A 17,301-nucleotide genomic window follows, 5' to 3' on the forward strand; every position below is an offset into this window, starting at 1 on the left:
TTTGCACAAATTTCAGGTTTTTTCCCATTTTTTTCTCTCTTTTTTCCATCGGGTTTGAGCTCCGGGCCGATGAAGTGGGGGGGGGGGGGGGGGGGGGTGTGAGGATCCCCCGATTTTTGGAGAAAGGCTTAAAAATAAAATTAATTAAAACTTCACCCTTTGTAATAATTATTGAATTAAGAGAGGGGTGGCAAATCGTGGGGGACACCCCAAATCCAGGTGAGACCCCCCCAAAAAAAAAACCCTCCAGGGCGTGGGGACAGCGTGGGGGTGACAGGAGCCACTTCGCTACAAAAAAAAAACAGTTTTATTTGCCAAAAAAAGAGCCCAAAATGGGGATTTTTTGTGTACAAAGAGACCCCCGGGGAGGGGGGGAGGCACCGGCGGCTGGGGGGGGGAGGGGAGAGGGGACAGAGACCCCCGAGAGGGGACAGGGATGGACGGGGGGGGGGCTGGGAGGCACTTGGGGACATGGGGGGGACACGGAGGGGACAGGATGGATTTGGGGTCCCCTGAGATTGACAGGGAGACCCCCAGGATGGATTCGGGGACACCCGGGATGGATCTGGGGACCCTGGGATGGATTTGGGGACCCCGGGATGGATTTGGGGTTCCCCAGGATGGACAGGGGGACCCCCGGGATGGACACAGGGACCCCCGGGATGGATTTGGGGACCCTGGGATGGACACAGGGACCCCCAGGATGGACAGGGGGACCCCTGGGATGGACTCTGGGACCCCTGGGATGGATTCTGGGACCCTGGGATGGATTCTGGGACCCCCAGGATGGATTTGGGGACCCCCAGGATGGATCTGGGGACCCTGGGATGGATTTGGGAACCCCCAGGATGGATTTGGGGACCCCCAGGATGGACACGGGGACCCCTGGGATGGATCTGGGCACCCTGGGATGGATTTGGGGACCCCCAGGATGGATTTGGGGACCTTGGGATGGATTTGGGGTTCCCCAGGATGGACACGGGGACCCCTGGGATGGACACAGGGAGACCCCCAGGATGGATTCGGGGACACCCGGGATGGATCTGGGGACCCTGGGATGGATTCTGGGACCCCCGGGATGGATCTGGGGACCCTGGGATGGATTTGGGGTTCCCCAGGATGGACACGGGGACCCCTGGGATGGACACAGGGACCCCTGGGATGGATTCGGGGACCCCCGGGATGGATCTGGGGACCCCGGGATGGATTCTGGGACCCCCGGGATGGATCTGGGGACCCTGGGATGGATCTGGGACCCCCGGGATGGATCTGGGGACCCTGGGATGGATTTGGGGACTCCCAGGATGGATTTGGGGACCCCGGGATGGATTTGGGGTTCCCCAGGATGGATTTGGGGACCCCGGGATGGACACAGGGACCCCTGGGATGGATTCGGGGACCCTGGGATGGATTCTGGGACCCCTGGGATGGAGACAGGGACCCCTGGGATGGATCTGGGACCCCCGGGATGGATTCTGGGACCCCCGGGATGAATTCGGGGACCCCCGGGATGGATTCGGGGGCCCCGGGCCGGCTCAGATCCGCAGCCGCCCGTCCCGCAGCCGCTCCCAGCGCTCCCGGTCCAGCGGCACGAACGCGGCCGCGGCCTCGTCCAGCAGCAGCAGCGGCTCCGCCACCAGCGCGGGGTCGCAGCCGTCCCGCGCCAGCCGCACCTTCTGCTGCTTGAACGTCTCCGTCATCTCCAGCCGCTCCTGGCGGCACCAGCGCGGCACTGGGACCCCCGCGACCCCCGAGCACCCCCCGGGATCCCCCCGAACCCCCGAGCAACCCCCGCGACCCCCGAGCAACCCCCGGGTATATCCCAAATCCCCGGGAACCCCGAGCGTCCCCCCGAGCATCCCCCGAACCCCCCGGACCTCCGAGCATCCCCCCCGAACATCCCCCGAGCCTCTGGGACCCCCGAGCATCCCCCCGAACCCTCAGAGCATCCCCTGAACCCCCCGAACCCCGGGACCCCCGAGCATCCCCCAAACCCCCGAATCCCGGAGCACCCCCGGGACCCCCCGAACCCCCGAGCCCCCCGGCCCCCGGTACCCGCAGGCGCAGGAAGCGCGGCCGCGCGTAGGGCGGCAGCAGCAGCTCCAGGTGCCGGTACAGGCCGGGCCCGTCCAGGGAGCGCCCGGGCCGCAGAACCAGCGCGGCCATCCCGGCTCGGCCCTCGTGTCCTGCGGGCGAGGGGACATTGGGGGGCACCGCGGGGCTGGGGGGGCCCGGGGGGGCACCGGGGGCGGCCGGACCTGGCACGGTGACGCCGTAGACGGTGGCTTCCAGCACGGACTCGTGGGCCAGCAGCGCCTCGGCCACTTCCGTGGTGGCCACGTTCTCGCCTTTCCACCTGGGGGGGCGGGGAGGGGCAGGACGGGGGTGAGACCCCCCCCCCAAAAAAATGTTTAATGGGGCTGAGACGAGCCCAGAACATTTAATAGGGCTGAGTTCCCATCGGGGTTCCCTAATCCCGAGTGCTCTGGGGGTTCCCCAATCCCGGGGGGGCTCTGAGAGTTCCCCCATCCCGGGGGGGCTCTCCAATCTCGGCGGGTTCCCCAATCCCGGGTGTTTCCCCCATCCCGGGGGTCTCTGGGTTCTCCCCCATCCCGGGGGGCTCCGGCACCTGAAGGTGTCCCCGGTGCGGTCCCGGAACCGCACGAACTGCTCCTCGTCCTGCTCCACCAGGTCCCCGGTGTTGAAGAACTCGTCCCCCTTGGCGAAGACCCCGCGCAGCAGCTTCTGCTCCGACAGCTCCCGGCTGCCGGCGTAGCCCAGGAACGGGGTGCGGGCGGTCACGGGGGCGATCAGCAGCCCCGTCTCACCTGCGGGGGGATGGGGGGACGGTGACGGGGGCGCCCCGGGCACCCCCCGAGCCGCCCCCCGCCCGCTGCTCACCCGTGCGGGCGCGGATGCAGCGCCCGGCCTCGTCCCGCTGCGGAGCTCCGGCCGCGACGTCGTAGCGAACAACCTCAAAGGGCGAGAAGAGCTGGGGAGAGGAGCCGGGATGGGGGGTCAGCGCCCGGCCGGGGGGAATTTGGGGGTGCTGAGCCCCCCACCCCGCCCCCCACACCTTGTAGATGAAGCTGCAGCGCCCCACGGCGCCCGGGGTGCCGGTGTAGTTGAAGAGGGTGACGTTGCCCTCGCTCATGCCGTAGGTCTCCACGATGCGCACGGGCCCGAAGCGCCGCTGGAAGCTCCGCCACACGTCGGGCCGGAGGCCGCTGCCCACCGCCAGCCTCAGCCCGTGCTGCCGCTCCCCGGGGCGCTGCGGGGCCACCGTCAGCTCGGGGGGAGCCCCCCGGGACCCCCCCCGGCCCAGAACCCGCCCCGACCTGCGGCTGGTTCACCAGGTAGCGGCACAGCTCCCCGATGTACTGGAACACCGTGACGCGCTCGGCGCGGCAATCCTCCCAGAACTGGCTGGCCGAGAACTTCTCCTTCAGCACGCACGTGGCTCCTGCGGGATGGAGAGGGGGGATCAGCCCCCAAACGCCCCAATACACCCCCCGGAGCCCCCTCCCCGCTCACCGATGCCGAGGCAGCCGACGACGCCCAGCAGGGACCCGGCCATGTGGTAGAGCGGCAGCGCCAGGTACACGACGTCCCGGCTGGAGGCTCCCACCAGCTCGTAGAAGCTCAGGCACATGACGGCCTTGAGGTGGGACACGCGGGCGGCTTTGGGCAGGCCTGGGAGGGGAAAACAGAAGTTGAGCTCCCCCCGTTCTCACCCAGAGCCCCCCGGCCCCCGGCCCCAGCCGCACCGGTGGTGCCCGAGGTGAAGATGTACAGGCAGGTGTCGTTCATGTCCTCGGGCTCCCAAACCTCCTCGGGCTGCAGCTGCTCGGAGGCCGCGTCCAGCAGCTCCTGCAGCGCCACGACCCCGGGCGGGACCGGCCCCGCTCCCAGCACCCACACGGCCACGCCGTCCTCCCGCAGGCTGGGCAGCAGCGGCTCCACCGAGCCGAGCAGGTCTGGGGGGGGGCGGCACCGTGTGGGGACCCCGCTGCCGGTCCCGGTGCCACCGAGCCATCCCCGGTCCCTTCGTGCTACTCCCGGTGCCACCGTGCCATCCCCGGTCCCTTCGTGCCACTCCCGGTCCCACCGTGCCACCCCCGGTCCCACCGTGCCACTCCCGGTCCCTTCGTGCCACCCCCGGTCCCTTCGTGCCACTCCCGGTCCCTTCGTGCCATCCCCGGTCCCACCGAGCCACCCCCGGTCCCACCCTCCCCTTGTCCCCCTTGTCCCCAGTCCCCCCCCGTTCATTACTCCCCCGCTCCCACTCCGGCTCCCCGTTCTCTCACCCCCGGCCCGGTATCCCCGGTATCCCCGGCCCCACCTCTGCCCCGTTACCCCCCGGGATCTCCCCACTCCCGGTTCCCCCCGTTATCCCCGCTGCTTTTCCCCCTCCATTCCTCGGTCCCCCCGTTATTCCCCGGGGCCCGAAATCTCCCGGTTCCTCCCGACCCTTCTCCCTCCGTTCCCCGCTCCCCTCCCGGTGTCCCCGGTGTCCCCTCCCGGTGTCCCCGGTGTCCCCCCGCTCTCACCGTCCGCCACCAGCAGCGCCCGTGCCCCGCAGCAGCGCAGGCAGTGCCGGAGCCCCGCGGGTCGCAGCGCCGTGCCCAGGAACGCGGGCCGGGCCCCGAGCGCGGCCAGCCCGAACCAGCCCCACACGAAGCGCGGCTCGTTGCCCACGAGCAGCCCCACGGTGTCGCCGGGCCCGGGCGGGGCCCGCAGCGCCCGCAGCGCGTTCGCCACCCGGGCCACGCTCCGCGCCGCCCGCCCCAGCGGCTCCGAGCGGCCGCGGGCCCGCAGGAACGGCCGGGCCGGCTCCGCCCGCGCCGCCCGCAGGAACCGGGACACGACGGAGCCGCCGGGGCCGCGCCGCGCCCGCCGCCGCACCCGCAGCGCCCGCAGCGCGAAGCGCAGGTCGGCCCAGAGGTGCGGCCGGAGCCGCCGCTGCAGCGCCAGCAGCGCCCCCAGGGCCGCCCCCAGGGCCAGCGGGACCCCCAGAGCCCCCGGGAGCGCCCCCAGGACCCCCAGGAGCGCCCCCAGGACCCCCAGAGCCCCCAGCGCCGCCGCCAGCGCCATCGCCCGCGCCGCCTGCGGGGCGGGGCCGACACGCCCACCGTGGCCACGCCCACTCTAGACACGCCCACTCTAGATACGCCCACCGTGGCCACGCCCACTCTAAACACGCCCATCATGGCCACGCCCCCGCGCCCCCCGTGCCAAACCCACCCCCCCCGGCCCGTCCCCAGCGCGGCCCCTCCATTGTCACCTCCCTGTCCCCAACCCCTCTGCTGCCCCTTCTCTGGTCCCCCCTGTCCCCGACCCGTGTCCCCCCTGTGTCACCCCCCCTGTCCCAGATTCCCCCTGGCTCGGGGAGGGGTCTGGCCGTGTCACCGTGGCCGTGTCACAGTGTCACAGTGTCACCATGGTACTGTCAGTGTCACCATGCCGGGGGGTTCTGGCAGTGTCACCATGCCAGTGTCACAGTGTCACCGTGGCAGTGTCACCATGGCAGTGTCACAGTGTCACCGTGGTACTGTCAGTGTCACCATCCCGGGGGCTCTGGCAGTGTCACCATGCCAGTGTCACAGTGTCACCGTGGCCGTGTCACCATGGTACTGTCAGTGTCACCATCCCGGGGGGCTCTGGCAGTGTCACCGTGGCAGTGTCACAGTGTCACAGTGTCACCGTGGCCGTGTCACAGTGCCACCGTGGCAGTGTCACAGTGTCACAGTGTCACCGTGGCCGTGTCACCGTGGCAGTGTCACAGTGTCACCGTGGCAGTGTCACAGTGTCACCATGGCCGTGTCACAGTGTCACAGTGTCACAGTGTCCCCATCCCGGGGCAGCCCCCTGTCCCATCCAGGCCACACCAGGGCCCCCCCTGCCCCCGCCACAAATTTGGGGCCGTTTGCTACAAAACAGGAAAGTTTTTATTGCTGCTTTTCTTACAAACACTTAAAAACGCTGAGGGAGCCTCGGGGGGCGGGTAAGGACCCCCCAAATCCCACTGGTGACGGGTGCTGACCCCCCAGGACCCCTCCCCAAATCATCCTGGAGCAGCCACTCGGTTCCACCCTTTATTTACATTTCTATTGGAAAACGGGGGGGGGGTTCCCCTTTCTGTAGGAAAATTTGGGGTCCCCCCTTTCTGTAGGAAAATTTGGGGTCCCCCCTTTCCTGTGCCCTCGGGGGGACCCCCACCCACACCGGGGGGGCCCTGGGGAGGGGATGGGGACACACCAGGACCCCTCCTCCCCACCGTGGTGACATTGGGGCGTGGTGGGAGCTTGGGGGGGTCCCACCCCGGGGTCCTGCTGGTTTGGGGGGCTCGGGGGGGTCCCAGCCCTCAGTCACTGTCCGAGCCCACGGCGCTGGAGCCTTTCCTTTTCCTCTTGGCCGGTTTGGGTTTGGTGTCCTCCTCCTCCTGCGGGGACAGGGGCGGGGTCACCGCGGGGTCTGGGGGTCCCGGGGGGGGTCTCAGGGATCCCGGGGGGGTTTTGGGGGTCCCGCCCCTCACCGAGGCGCTGCTGGAGCCCGACTCCTCCTCGTTGTTGGGGGGCTGGGCCGCGCTCTTGCGGCTGCGGGGGCTGGACAGGGCCGTGCCCTTCCTGCGGCTCTTGGGGGGTTTGCTGGAGGAATCCTCGTACTCCTCGGCCAGGGAGAACAGGTCCGAGAACCTGGGGGCGCGGGGGGGTCAGGGGGGTTTTGGGGGGGTCAGGGGGGGGTTTAGGGGTCCCCCGGGGGGGTCAGGGGTGGGACTGACTTCATCTTGTGCGCCTCGTCGCAGCTGGCCTGGACGTGCTGCAGCGCCTGCAGGATCGGGGTCTGGCTGAAAACTGGGAGGGAGGGAGGGAGGGAGGGGTCAGGGGCGGCCCCCAGACCCAGATCCACGGGTCGGACCCCAAACCCACAGCCCAGACCCCAAACCCACAGCCCAGACCCGAAACCCAAGCCCAGACCCCAAATCCACAGCCCAGACCCCAATCCCAGCCCCTAGACCCAAACCCACAGCCCAGACCCGAATCCTACAGCCCAGACCCCAAACCCACAGCCCAGACCCCAAACCCACAGCCCAGACCCCAAATCCAACCCCCAGACCCCAAACCCACAGCCCAGACCCCAAATCCAACCCCCAGACCCCAAACCCACAGCCCAGACCCTAATCCCAGCCTCCAGACCCAAACCCACAGCTCAGACCCAAATCCCACAGCTCAGACCTCAAACCCACAGCCCAGACCCCAAACCCAAAGCTCAGACCCAAACCCACAGCTCAGACTCCAAACTCACAGCCCAGACCCCAAACTCACAGCCCAGACCCCAAATCCAACCCCCAGACCCCAAACTCACAATCCACCCCACACATCCACAGGTCAGACCACAAATCCACAGCCCAGACCCCAAAGCCCAAACTCAACCCCCAGACCCCAGCCCCAACTCCCAGACCCCAAACTCACAGCCCAGACCCCAATCCCAGGCCCCAGACCCAAACCCACAGCCCAGACCCCAATCCCAGGCCCCAGACCCAAACCCACAGCCCAGACCCCAAACTCACAGCCCAGACCCCAACTCACAAACCCCCAGACCCCAATCCAAAGCCCCAATCCCGACCCCCAGACTCCAATCCCACAGCCCAGACCCCAATCCCCCCCCCAGACCCCAATCCCAGCCCCCAGACTCCAATCCCAGCCCCCAGACCCCAATCCCATCCCAGACCCCAATCCCAGACCCCAATCCCAGCCCCCAGACCCCAATCCCATCCCAGACCCCAAACCCAGCCCCCAGACCCCAATCCCAGACCCAGACCCCAATCCCAGACCCCAATCCCAGACCCAGACCCCAATCCCACCCCAGACCCCAATCCTAGACCCCAATCCCAGCCCCAGACCCCAATCCCAGACCCCAATCCCAGCCCCACAGTTGTGCTTGGTGTTGGTCAGGTTCAGCCTCAGGTTGTCCAGGTGCTCCAGGATCTGCTCCAGGGTCAGCTGAGCCAGTTTGCTGCTGGAGCTGCGCAGGCTGCGGGGCAGGGCAGGATTGGGGACCCCAAAATATGGGGGGACCCCAAAAATTGGGGGGACCCCAAAATATGGGGGGGAGAGAGCAAAATATGGGGATGGGAAATTCTGTGGGAATTCCTGGGATAGCAGGGACAGAAACCTCTGGGAACAAAGACCTGAATTCCTCAGGGTGGGAATTCTGTAGGAATTCCCAGGAATCAGAATTCCCAGAATTCCCAACCTCTGGTGTTTCCAGGGCAGGTGAGAATGAACACCTCAATTCCCAATTCCCAGTGACCAGAATTCCCAAAATTCGCAGAATTCCCACCTCTGCCTCTTCCTGGGCAGGTGAGAACGAGCACCCCAATTCCCAATTCCCAAAATTCCCAGATTTCCCACCTCTGCCTCTTCTGGGCAGGCTCAGGTGAGAACAAACACCCCAATTCCCAATTCCCAGTATCCCCAGTACCCCATTTCCCACCTCTGCCTCTTCTGGGCAGGCTTGGATGAGAACAAACACCCCAATCCCCAATTCCCAGTATTCCCAGTATCCCCACCTCTGCCTCTTCCTGGGCAGGCTCAGATAGGAATGAACACCCAATCCCCAATTCCCAATTCCCAAATTTCCTGGATTTCCCACCTCTGCTGTTTCCTGGGCAGGCTCAGGTGAGAACAGACACCCCAATCCCCAATACACAATTCCCAGTACCCCCAGTACCCCCAGTACCCCCATTTCCCCACCTCTGCCTCTTCCTGGGCAGGCTCAGGTGAGAACGAGCACCCCAACTCCAATTCCCCATTTCCAAATTTCCCGGATTTCCCACCTCTGCTGTTTCCTGGGCAGGCTTAGATAGGGAGGAGCACCCCAATTCCCAATCCCAGTATTCCCAGTATCCCCAGAATTCCAGAATTCCCCACCTCTGCCTCTTCCTGGGCAGGCTCAGATGAGAACAAACACCCCAATTCCCAATTCCCAGTATCCCCAGTATCCCCAGTACCCCCACCTCTGCCGTTTCCTGGGCAGGCTCAGGTGAGAACAAATACCCCAGTTCCCAATTCCCAATTCCCAGTATCCCCAGTACCCCCAGTATCCCCAGTTCCCCACCTCTGCCTCTTCCTGGGCAGGCTCAGGTGAGAACAAACACCCCAATCCCCAATTCCCAATTCCCAGTACCCCCAGTACCCCATTCCCCACCTCTGCCTCTTCCTGGGCAGGCTTGGATGAGAACAGACACCCCAATTCCCAATTCCCAGTATTCCCAGTACCCCATTTCCCACCTCTGCCTCTTCCTGGGCAGGCTCAGGTGAGAACAGACACCCCAATTCCCAGTTCCCAGTATTCCCAGTATTCCCAGTATCCCCATTTCCCACCTCTGCCTCTTCCTGGGCAGGCTCAGGTGAGAATGAGCACCCCAATTCCCAATTCCCCATTTCCAAATTTCCCGGATTTCCCACCTCTGCTGTTTCCTGGGCAGGCTTAGATAGGGAGGAGCACCCCAATTCCCAATCCCAGTATTCCCAGTATCCCCAGAATTCCAGAATTCCCCACCTCTGCCTCTTCTGGGCAGGCTCAGATGAGAACAAACACCCCAATCCCCAATTCCCAGTATCCCCAGTACCCCCATTTCCCCACCTCTGCCTCTTCCTGGGCAGGCTTGGATGAGAACAGACACCGCAATTCCCAATTCCCAGTACCCCCAGTATCCCCAGTACCCCCAGTATCCCCATTCCCCACCTCTGCCTCTTCCTGGGCAGGCTCAGATGAGAACAAACACCCCAATCCCCAATTCCCAGTATCCCCAGTACCCCCATTCCCCACCTCTGCCTCTTCCTGGGCAGGCTGTTGTTCTTGATGAGCAGGGCCTTGATGTGCTCGCCCAGCAGGTCGTCGTGCCGCAGCCCCCAGTGCCGCAGGATGCTGGTGGTGAACTGGTCCTCGGGGTGGCACGGCCGGCTCAGCACCATCTTCACCATCTCCTCGCTGGGCCTGGGGGGAAAAATGGGGGGAAGTGGGGAAAAACAGGAGGAAAAATGAGGAAAATGGGGGGAAAATGGAAAAAAAATGGGGGGAAAACGGGAAAAATCGGGAGAAAATGCAGAAAAACATGGGGGGAAAATAGGAAAACATTGGGGAAAAATGGGGGAAAATGGGGAGAAATGGGAAAAAAATGGGGGAAAATGGGGGGGAAATGGAAAAAAAATGGGGAGAAATGGAAAAAAATGGGGAAAATGTGGAAAATGGGGAGAAATGGGAAAAAATGGGGGAAAATGGGGAAAATTGGGGGAAAATGGGGGAAATGGGGAGAAATGGGGGGAAACAGGAAAAAATGGGGAGAAATGGGAAAAAATGGGAGAAAAATGGGGAGAAATGGAGGAAAAAACAGGGGGAAAATGGGACAAAAATGGGGAAAAAATGGGAAAAAAAATGGGAGAAAACAGGGGAAAAACAGAGAAAAATGGGGAAAAAATGGAAAAATTGGGGAAAATGGGAAAAACGAGAAAAAACCAGGAATGGGGAAGGGTGGGAGACCCCCCCAGAGTACCCCAAATCTGGGGCTCCAGGGACACCCCAAATCCTGTGGGGACACAGGGACAGCCCTGGTGGCCCCACAGAGCCTCTTGGTGGCCCCCAGGCTGTGCCAGTGACCCCTGGAACCCCCTCAGTGCCCCCCAGACCCCCCAGTGCCCCCCAGACCCCCCCAGTGACCCCTGGAACCCCCTCAGTGCCCCCCAGACCCCCTCAGTGCCCCCCAAACCCCCTCAGTGCTCCCAAGCCCCCTCAGTGCCCCCCAGACCCCCTCAGTGACCCCCAGACCCCCCCAGTGACCCCTGGAACCCCCTCAGTGCCCCCCAGACCCCCTCAGTGACCCCCAGACCCCCCCAGTGCCCCCCAGACCCCCTCAGTGACCCCCAAACCCCCTCAGTGCCCCCCAAACCCCCTCAGTGCCCCCAAACCCCCCCAGTGCCCCCAGACCCCCTCAGTGCCCCCCAGACCCCCTCAGTGACCCCTGGAACCCCCTCAGTGCCCCCAAACCCCCTCAGTGCCCCCCAAACCCCCTCAGTGCCCCCAAACCCCCTCAGTGCCCCCAAACCCCCTCAGTGCCCCCAAACCCCCCCAGTGCCCCCAGACCCCCCCAGTGCCCCCAGACTCACTTTTCCCTGCGCAGCTGCAGCAGGAGGCAGGACAGGGCCTCGGGATGCTCTGCAGGGGCAAGAGGGGCTGAGGAGTGGCCCTGGGTGTCCCCAGGGTGTCCCCAGTGTCCCCAGGGATGTCCCGGGTGTCCCTAGTGTCCCCAAAGTGTCCCCATGTCCCCAGGGTGTCCCAGTATGTCCCCAGTATGTCCCCATGTCCCCAAGATGCCCCAGGGTGTCCCCAGGATGTCCCCAGTGTCCCCATGTCCCCAGGCTGTCCCCAGGCTGTCCCATGTCCCCAGTGTCCCCATGTCCCCAGGCTGTCCCCAGTGTCCCCAGTGTCCCCAGGCTGTCCCCATGTCCCCAGTGTCCCCAGGCCCCCAGGCTGTCCCCACGCCCCCAGGCTGTCCCCATGTCCCCAGGCCCCCGGGTGTCTCACCCTTGTACTTGAGGTGCTGCAGGATGGGGATGATGGTCTCCAGAGGGATGTTGTGAGCCAGGAACAGCTGCCACGTGCAGTACTGCTCAAAGGTCTCCCAGTCCAGGCTCTGAACTGGGACCGGGACAGGGACAGGGAGATGGGAATGGGGACAGTGGGGACAGTGGGGACAGTGGGGACAGTGGGGACAGTGGGGACAGTGGGGACAATGGGGATAATGGGGACAGGGAGATGGGAATGGGGACAGTGGGGACAGTGGGGACAATGGGGACAATGGGGACAATGGGGACAGTGAGATGGGAATGGGGACAGTGGGGACAATGGGGATAATGGGGACAGGGGGACAGTGAGATGGGAATGGGGACAGTGGGGACAATGGGGACAGGGGGACAATGGGGACAATGGGGACAGTGAGATGGGAATGGGGACAGTGGGGACAATGGGGACAGTGGGGATAATGGGGACAATGGGGACAGTGAGATGGGTATGGGGACAATGGGGACAGTGGGGACAATGGGGATAATGGGGCCAATGGGGACAATGGGGACAGGGGGACAGTAAGATGGGAATGGGGACAGTGGGGACAATGGGGACAATGGGGACAATGGGGATAATGGGGACAATGGGGATAATGGGGACAGTGAGATGGGAATGGGGACAGTGGGGACAATGGGGACAATGGGGATAATGGGGACAGTGAGATGGGTATGGGGACAGTGGGGATAATGGGGACAATGGGGACAATGGGGACAGTGAGATGGGTATGGGGACAGTGGGGATAATGGGGACAATGGGGATAATGGGGACAATGGGATGGATAATAGGGACAATGGGATGGATAATAGGGACAATGAGACGGGTAATAGGGACAATGGGACAATGGGATGTGTAATAGGGACAGTGGGACAATGGGATGTGTAATAGGGACAGTGGGACAATGGGATGTGTAATAGGGACAATGGGATGTGTAATAGGGACAGTGGGACAATAGGATGGGCAATGGGGCCAATGGGGTAACAGGGAAATCCGTCTCAGCCCCTTGCCCAGGGCTGGGACCCCCACACCTGCCCAGGGCCCCCCACCCCTCAGGGAGCAGGGACAGAGCCCTGTGCTGGGAAGGGGCTGTGGCTCAGAGCTAATGAGCTCCCTAATTAACAGGATTATCCCAAAACTGGCTCAGGGGAGCGGGATTAGCTCTGGGAACACCGAGGGACCCCACGGGGGGCTGCTGAGCCGGGCCACGTTTGGGGGATTTTCCCCTTGCCTGGCTCATTCCCTGCCTGGAATCCCCCAGTGAAGCCCTGGGAGTGCAGGGGGCACAGGGATAAACCCCCCAAATCCCCCCAAATCCCCAAATCCGGCTCGGGGCAGTGATCCCTTAATGCCTGCAGGGAATTCAGCCCTCGGGACACCTCGGGGGCAGCTGCAGGATCCCCCTGGAAAGGGGCAAGCCTGGATCTGGGGCTGGGTGTGGGGTTTGGGGCTGGATCTGGGGTTTGGGGCTGGATTTGGGGCAGGATCTGGAGCTGGATCTGGGGCAGGATTTGGGGCTGGGTTTGGGGCAGGATCTGGGGCTGGATTTGGGGCAGGATCTGGGGCTGGATTTGGGGCTGGATTTGGGGCAGGATCTGGGGTTTGGGGCAGGATCTGGGGCTGGGTTTGGGGCAGGACGTGGGGCAGGATTTGGGGCAGGATCTGGGGCTGGATCTGGGGCTGGATTTGGGGCTGGGTTTGGGGCAGGATCTGGGGTTTGGGGCAGGATCTGGGGCTGGGTTTGGGGCAGGATCTGGGGCTGGATCTGGGGCTGGATTTGGGATCTCCTCTCCCACTCCCCAGTCACTCACTGAGGATGTTGAGCACGGAATCCTTGCGGAACATGACGAGGTTTCCCATCATCACGTGGCACACGAGCTCCTGCAGCTGGGGGGGACAGGGAACGGGATTTTGGGGTCAGGAACCACCAACCCTTTGATTTTGGGCTTAGGAGCCACCAACCCTTTGGATTTTGGGGTCAGGAGCCACCAACCCTTTGGATTTTGGGGCATCCCAGCCCCAACCCTTTGGATTTTGGGGCATCCCAACCCCAGCCCTTTGGATTTTGGGGTCAGGAACCAACAACCCTTTGGCTTTTGGAACATCCCAGCCCCACCCCTTTGGATTTTGGGGCATCCTGGCCCTAACCCTTTTAATTTTGGAGCATCCTGACCCCAACCCTTTGGATTTTGGAACATTCCAGCCTCACCCCTTCGGATTTTGGGGCATCCCGACCCCACCCCCCCTGTCCCCGCCCCCCGGAGGAGCTGCTGGCTCAGCATTCCCGGAGTTATCCCGGGGTTATCCCGGGTGTTATCCCGGGTGTTATCCCGGGGTTATCCCGGAGTTATCCCGGGTGTTATCCCGGGGTTATGGCACCTCCCCGGCCCCGCATTCCACAGCTGCCCCCGCCGCTGGTTTTGGGATTTTTTTTGGGTTTTTTTGGGTTCTCATGGCAACTCCAGACAGGGAAGAATTCCAGGCAGAACCAGCGGGATCCCCCCTCCCCCGGGCAAGGGGCTCATTAAGGGTAATTAGCGCTGATTGCCCAGGAAATGGCTCGGCAGGAGATCCCCGGGAAGGATCAACCTTTGGACAGCCCAGGAGATTTTGGGGATCATTCCCGGCGGGATTAGGGAACTGGAGCCCGTGGGGGGGCTCAGCTTGGGGGAAAATCTCCCGGGAATGGAGCAGAGGGAAGGGAAGGGAATGAGAGGAGAATGGAAAATGGGATGGAAAAGGGAATGGAAAAGGGAAGGGAGAAGGGAATGGGAAAAGGAAGGGAAAAGGAAGGGAAAAGGGAATAGGGAAGGGAAAAGGGAATGGGAAAGGGAATAGACACTGAAAGAACCAGGAAGGAACTAGGAAGGAACCTGGAAGGGAATGGGATGGGAAGGGGGTGGGAAATGGATGGGAAAAGGGCTGGGAAGGGAAGGAACTGGGAAAGAACCAGGAAAGAGCTGGGAAGGGAAGGGAAGGAACTGGGAAGGGAATGGGAAGAAGGTGGGAAGGGGAAGGGAGCAGGAAGGAACTGGGAAGAACTGGGAAGAGAATGGGATGGGAAGGGAATGGAAAGGAAATGGGAAAGGGATGGGAAAGGGAAGGAACTGGGAAGGGAATGGGAAGGAGATGGGAAGGAAGCAAGAAGGGAATGGGGATGGGATGGGATGGGATGGGATGGGATGGAAGGGATGGGATGGGATGGGATGGGATGGGATGGATGGGATGGGATTGATGGGATGGGATGGGATGGACCCTCAGGAATCACTCCCCCCACATTCCCAGCCATACCTGGAAGGAGTCGATGACGGCCACGATCATGTTGAGCAGCTCCCCGCTGCGCAGGGTCTCGTCTGGGAACTGGGAGTGCACGGAACCCGCAGGCTCAGGGGGTCCCAAAGTCCCAAAAACCTCCACAGACTCAGGGGGATCCCAAAAACCCCAAAATCCAAAATCCCACAGCAGGCTCAGGGGGATCCCAAAAACCCCAAAGCCCAAAAACACAAACTCCCTGCAGGCTGAGGGGAATCCCAAAACCCAAAATCCAAAACCCCAAAACCCTGGCAGGCTCAGGGGGATCCCAAACCCCACGAAATCCATCCCAGCAGGGCCAGGAATGGCAGCAGCTCCAGGGGAATGGGATGTGGCAAGGGAGGGATCCTGGGGTTTGGGACACACCTGGAACTCAGGGGCACACCTGGGACTGAGGGGCACACCTGGGATGGGCCCTGGGACACACCTGGGATGGGTTCAGGGCACATCTGGCACTGTGGGGCACACCTGGAATGGGTCCTGGGGCACACCTGGAACTCAGGGGCACACCTGGGATGGGCTCAGGGGCACACCTGGAATGGGCTCAGGGGCACACCTGGGATGGGCCCTGGGACACACCTGGTGCTCTGGGGCACACCTGGGATGGGCCCTGGGACACACCTGGTGCTCTGGGGCACACCTGGCACTGAAGGACACACCTGGAATGGGCTCAGGGGCACACCTGGAATGGGTCCTGGGACACACCTGGCACTCAGGGGCACACCTGGGATGGGCTCAGGGACACACCTGGTGCTCTGGGGCACACCTGGCACTGAAGGACACACCTGGGATGGGCTCAGGGGCACACCTGGAATGGGTCCTGGGACACACCTGGCACTCAGGGGCACACCTGGGACAGGTTCAGGGCACACCTGGCCCTCTTGGGCACACCTGGCACTGAGGGGCACGCATGGCACTCTGGGACATACCCGGCACTGTGGGGCACACCTGGCGCTCTGGGGCACACCTGGCCCTGCAGGAGCCCGGGCACACCTGGCCAGGTGAGCTCTCACCTCGCTGTAGATGGAGGGCGTCAGGAAGCAGAGCAGGCGCACGTCGTCCTCCTGGCACGCCTTCATGTCCATCATCAGGCACGTGTGCAGCTCCCCCAGCTGCGTGGCCTGGGCGAACGACTCGTACAGCCCCATCCTGCCCAGCGCCGCCTTGCTGGGGACAGAGTGCACCTGGCACCTGTGTACACCTGACACACACCTGTGCACACCTGGTACACCTGGCACACACAGCCCCATCCTGCCCAGCGCCGCCTTGCTGGGGACAGAGTGCACCTGGCACCTGGCTCACCTGTGCACACCTGTGCACACCTGTGTACACCTGGTACACACCTGTGTACACCTGACACACACAGCCCCATCCTGCCCAGCGCCGCCTTGCTGGGGACAGAGTGCACCTGGCACCTGGATCACCTGTGCACACCTGTGTACACCTGACATACACCTGTGCACACACCTGTGTACACCTGGTACACACCTGGTACACACCTGGTACACACCTGGCACACACCTGTGCACACCTGGTACACACCTGGTACACCTGGCACACACCTGACACACACCTGGTACACACCTGTGCACCTGGCTCACCTGTGTACACCTGACACACACCTGTGCACACCTGGTACACACCTGACACACACAGCCCCATCCTGCCCAGCGCCGCCTTGCTGTGCACACCTGGCACACACCTGTGTACACACCTGACACACACCTGGCACCTGGCTCACCTGTGCACACCTGGTACACACCTGTGTACACCTGACACACACCTGTGCACACCTGGCACACACAGCCCCATCCTGCCCAGCGCCGCCTTGCTGGGGACAGAGTGCACCTGGATCACCTGTGCACCTGTGCACACCTGGTACACACCTGTGCACCTGGATCACCTGTGCACACCTGACACACACAGCCCCATCCTGCCCAGCGCCGCCTTGCTGGGGACAGAGTGCACCTGGCACCTGGATCACCTGTGCACACCTGTGTACACCTGACACACACCTGTGCACACACCTGTGTACACCTGGTACACACCTGGTACACACCTGGTACACACCTGGCACACACCTGTGTACACCTGACACACACCTGTGCACACCTGGTACACACCTGGCACACACCTGACACACACAGCCCCATCCTGCCCAGCGCTGCCTTGCTGGGGACACAGCACACCTGGCACCTGGATCACCTGTGCACACCTGGCACACACCTGTGTACACACCTGACACACACCTGGCACCTGGCTCACCTGTGCACACCTGGTACACACCTGTGCACCTGGATCACCTGGCACACACCCCCATCCTGCCCAGCGCCGCCTTGCTGGGGACACAGGGATCACCTGTGCACACCT

At 63.4% G+C, this 17,301-nt stretch overlaps 2 protein-coding genes and 1 long non-coding RNA gene across 3 annotated transcripts in view; all 3 read right to left on the reverse strand.

The window, feature by feature from the left end:
• Window positions 1–522: 522 nt before the first annotated feature.
• SLC27A3 (solute carrier family 27 member 3) lies at window positions 523–5,094 on the reverse strand. The gene is made up of 12 exons (XM_056510762.1): window positions 4,551–5,094; window positions 3,768–3,977; window positions 3,535–3,693; window positions 3,339–3,463; window positions 3,077–3,271; window positions 2,902–2,992; window positions 2,630–2,828; window positions 2,259–2,356; window positions 2,056–2,186; window positions 1,278–1,712; window positions 1,031–1,052; window positions 523–945 (listed from the first exon to the last, which is right to left on the reverse strand). Exons 1-10 carry the CDS (start codon window positions 5,092–5,094, stop codon window positions 1,536–1,538), a joined length of 1,929 nt encoding a protein of 642 aa, XP_056366737.1. The 3' UTR covers window positions 523–945; window positions 1,031–1,052; window positions 1,278–1,535.
• Window positions 5,095–6,082: 988 nt separating this feature from the next.
• INTS3 (integrator complex subunit 3) overlaps window positions 6,083–17,301 on the reverse strand; it is a 37,399-nt gene continuing 26,180 nt past the window's right edge. The window contains exons 21-30 of the mRNA XM_056511081.1: window positions 15,945–16,098; window positions 14,911–14,979; window positions 13,431–13,506; window positions 11,587–11,700; window positions 11,169–11,217; window positions 9,835–10,002; window positions 7,934–8,034; window positions 6,782–6,854; window positions 6,536–6,695; window positions 6,083–6,442 (exon numbers count right to left, since the gene is read on the reverse strand). Of these exons, the coding sequence (XP_056367056.1) occupies window positions 6,365–6,442; window positions 6,536–6,695; window positions 6,782–6,854; window positions 7,934–8,034; window positions 9,835–10,002; window positions 11,169–11,217; window positions 11,587–11,700; window positions 13,431–13,506; window positions 14,911–14,979; window positions 15,945–16,098 (1,042 nt within the window). The 3' untranslated portion in view covers window positions 6,083–6,364. The remainder of the gene's footprint in view (window positions 6,443–6,535; window positions 6,696–6,781; window positions 6,855–7,933; window positions 8,035–9,834; window positions 10,003–11,168; window positions 11,218–11,586; window positions 11,701–13,430; window positions 13,507–14,910; window positions 14,980–15,944; window positions 16,099–17,301) is intronic.
• On the reverse strand, window positions 15,171–15,867 carry LOC130263496 (uncharacterized). Its single transcript, XR_008842339.1, has 3 exons — window positions 15,530–15,867; window positions 15,423–15,487; window positions 15,171–15,380 (listed from the first exon to the last, which is right to left on the reverse strand). It is a non-coding gene; the product is annotated as an uncharacterized LOC130263496 (long non-coding RNA).

This window comes from Oenanthe melanoleuca, chromosome 25 (genome assembly GCF_029582105.1).
Source record: "Oenanthe melanoleuca isolate GR-GAL-2019-014 chromosome 25, OMel1.0, whole genome shotgun sequence".
Classification (NCBI taxonomy): domain Eukaryota; kingdom Metazoa; phylum Chordata; class Aves; order Passeriformes; family Muscicapidae; genus Oenanthe; species Oenanthe melanoleuca.

Coding starts and splice junctions, on each gene's coding strand:
- SLC27A3 (XM_056510762.1), bottom strand. CDS start 5,094: ATGGCGCTGGCGGCGGCGCTGGGGGCTCTGGGGGTCCTGGGGGCGCTC. Junction 3,694..3,767: donor CTTCACCTCGGGCACCACCG/GTGCGGCTGGGG, acceptor TTCCCCTCCCAG/GCCTGCCCAAAGCCGCCCGC. Junction 2,357..2,629: donor CGCACCGGGGACACCTTCAG/GTGCCGGAGCCC, acceptor CCGCCCCCCCAG/GTGGAAAGGCGAGAACGTGG.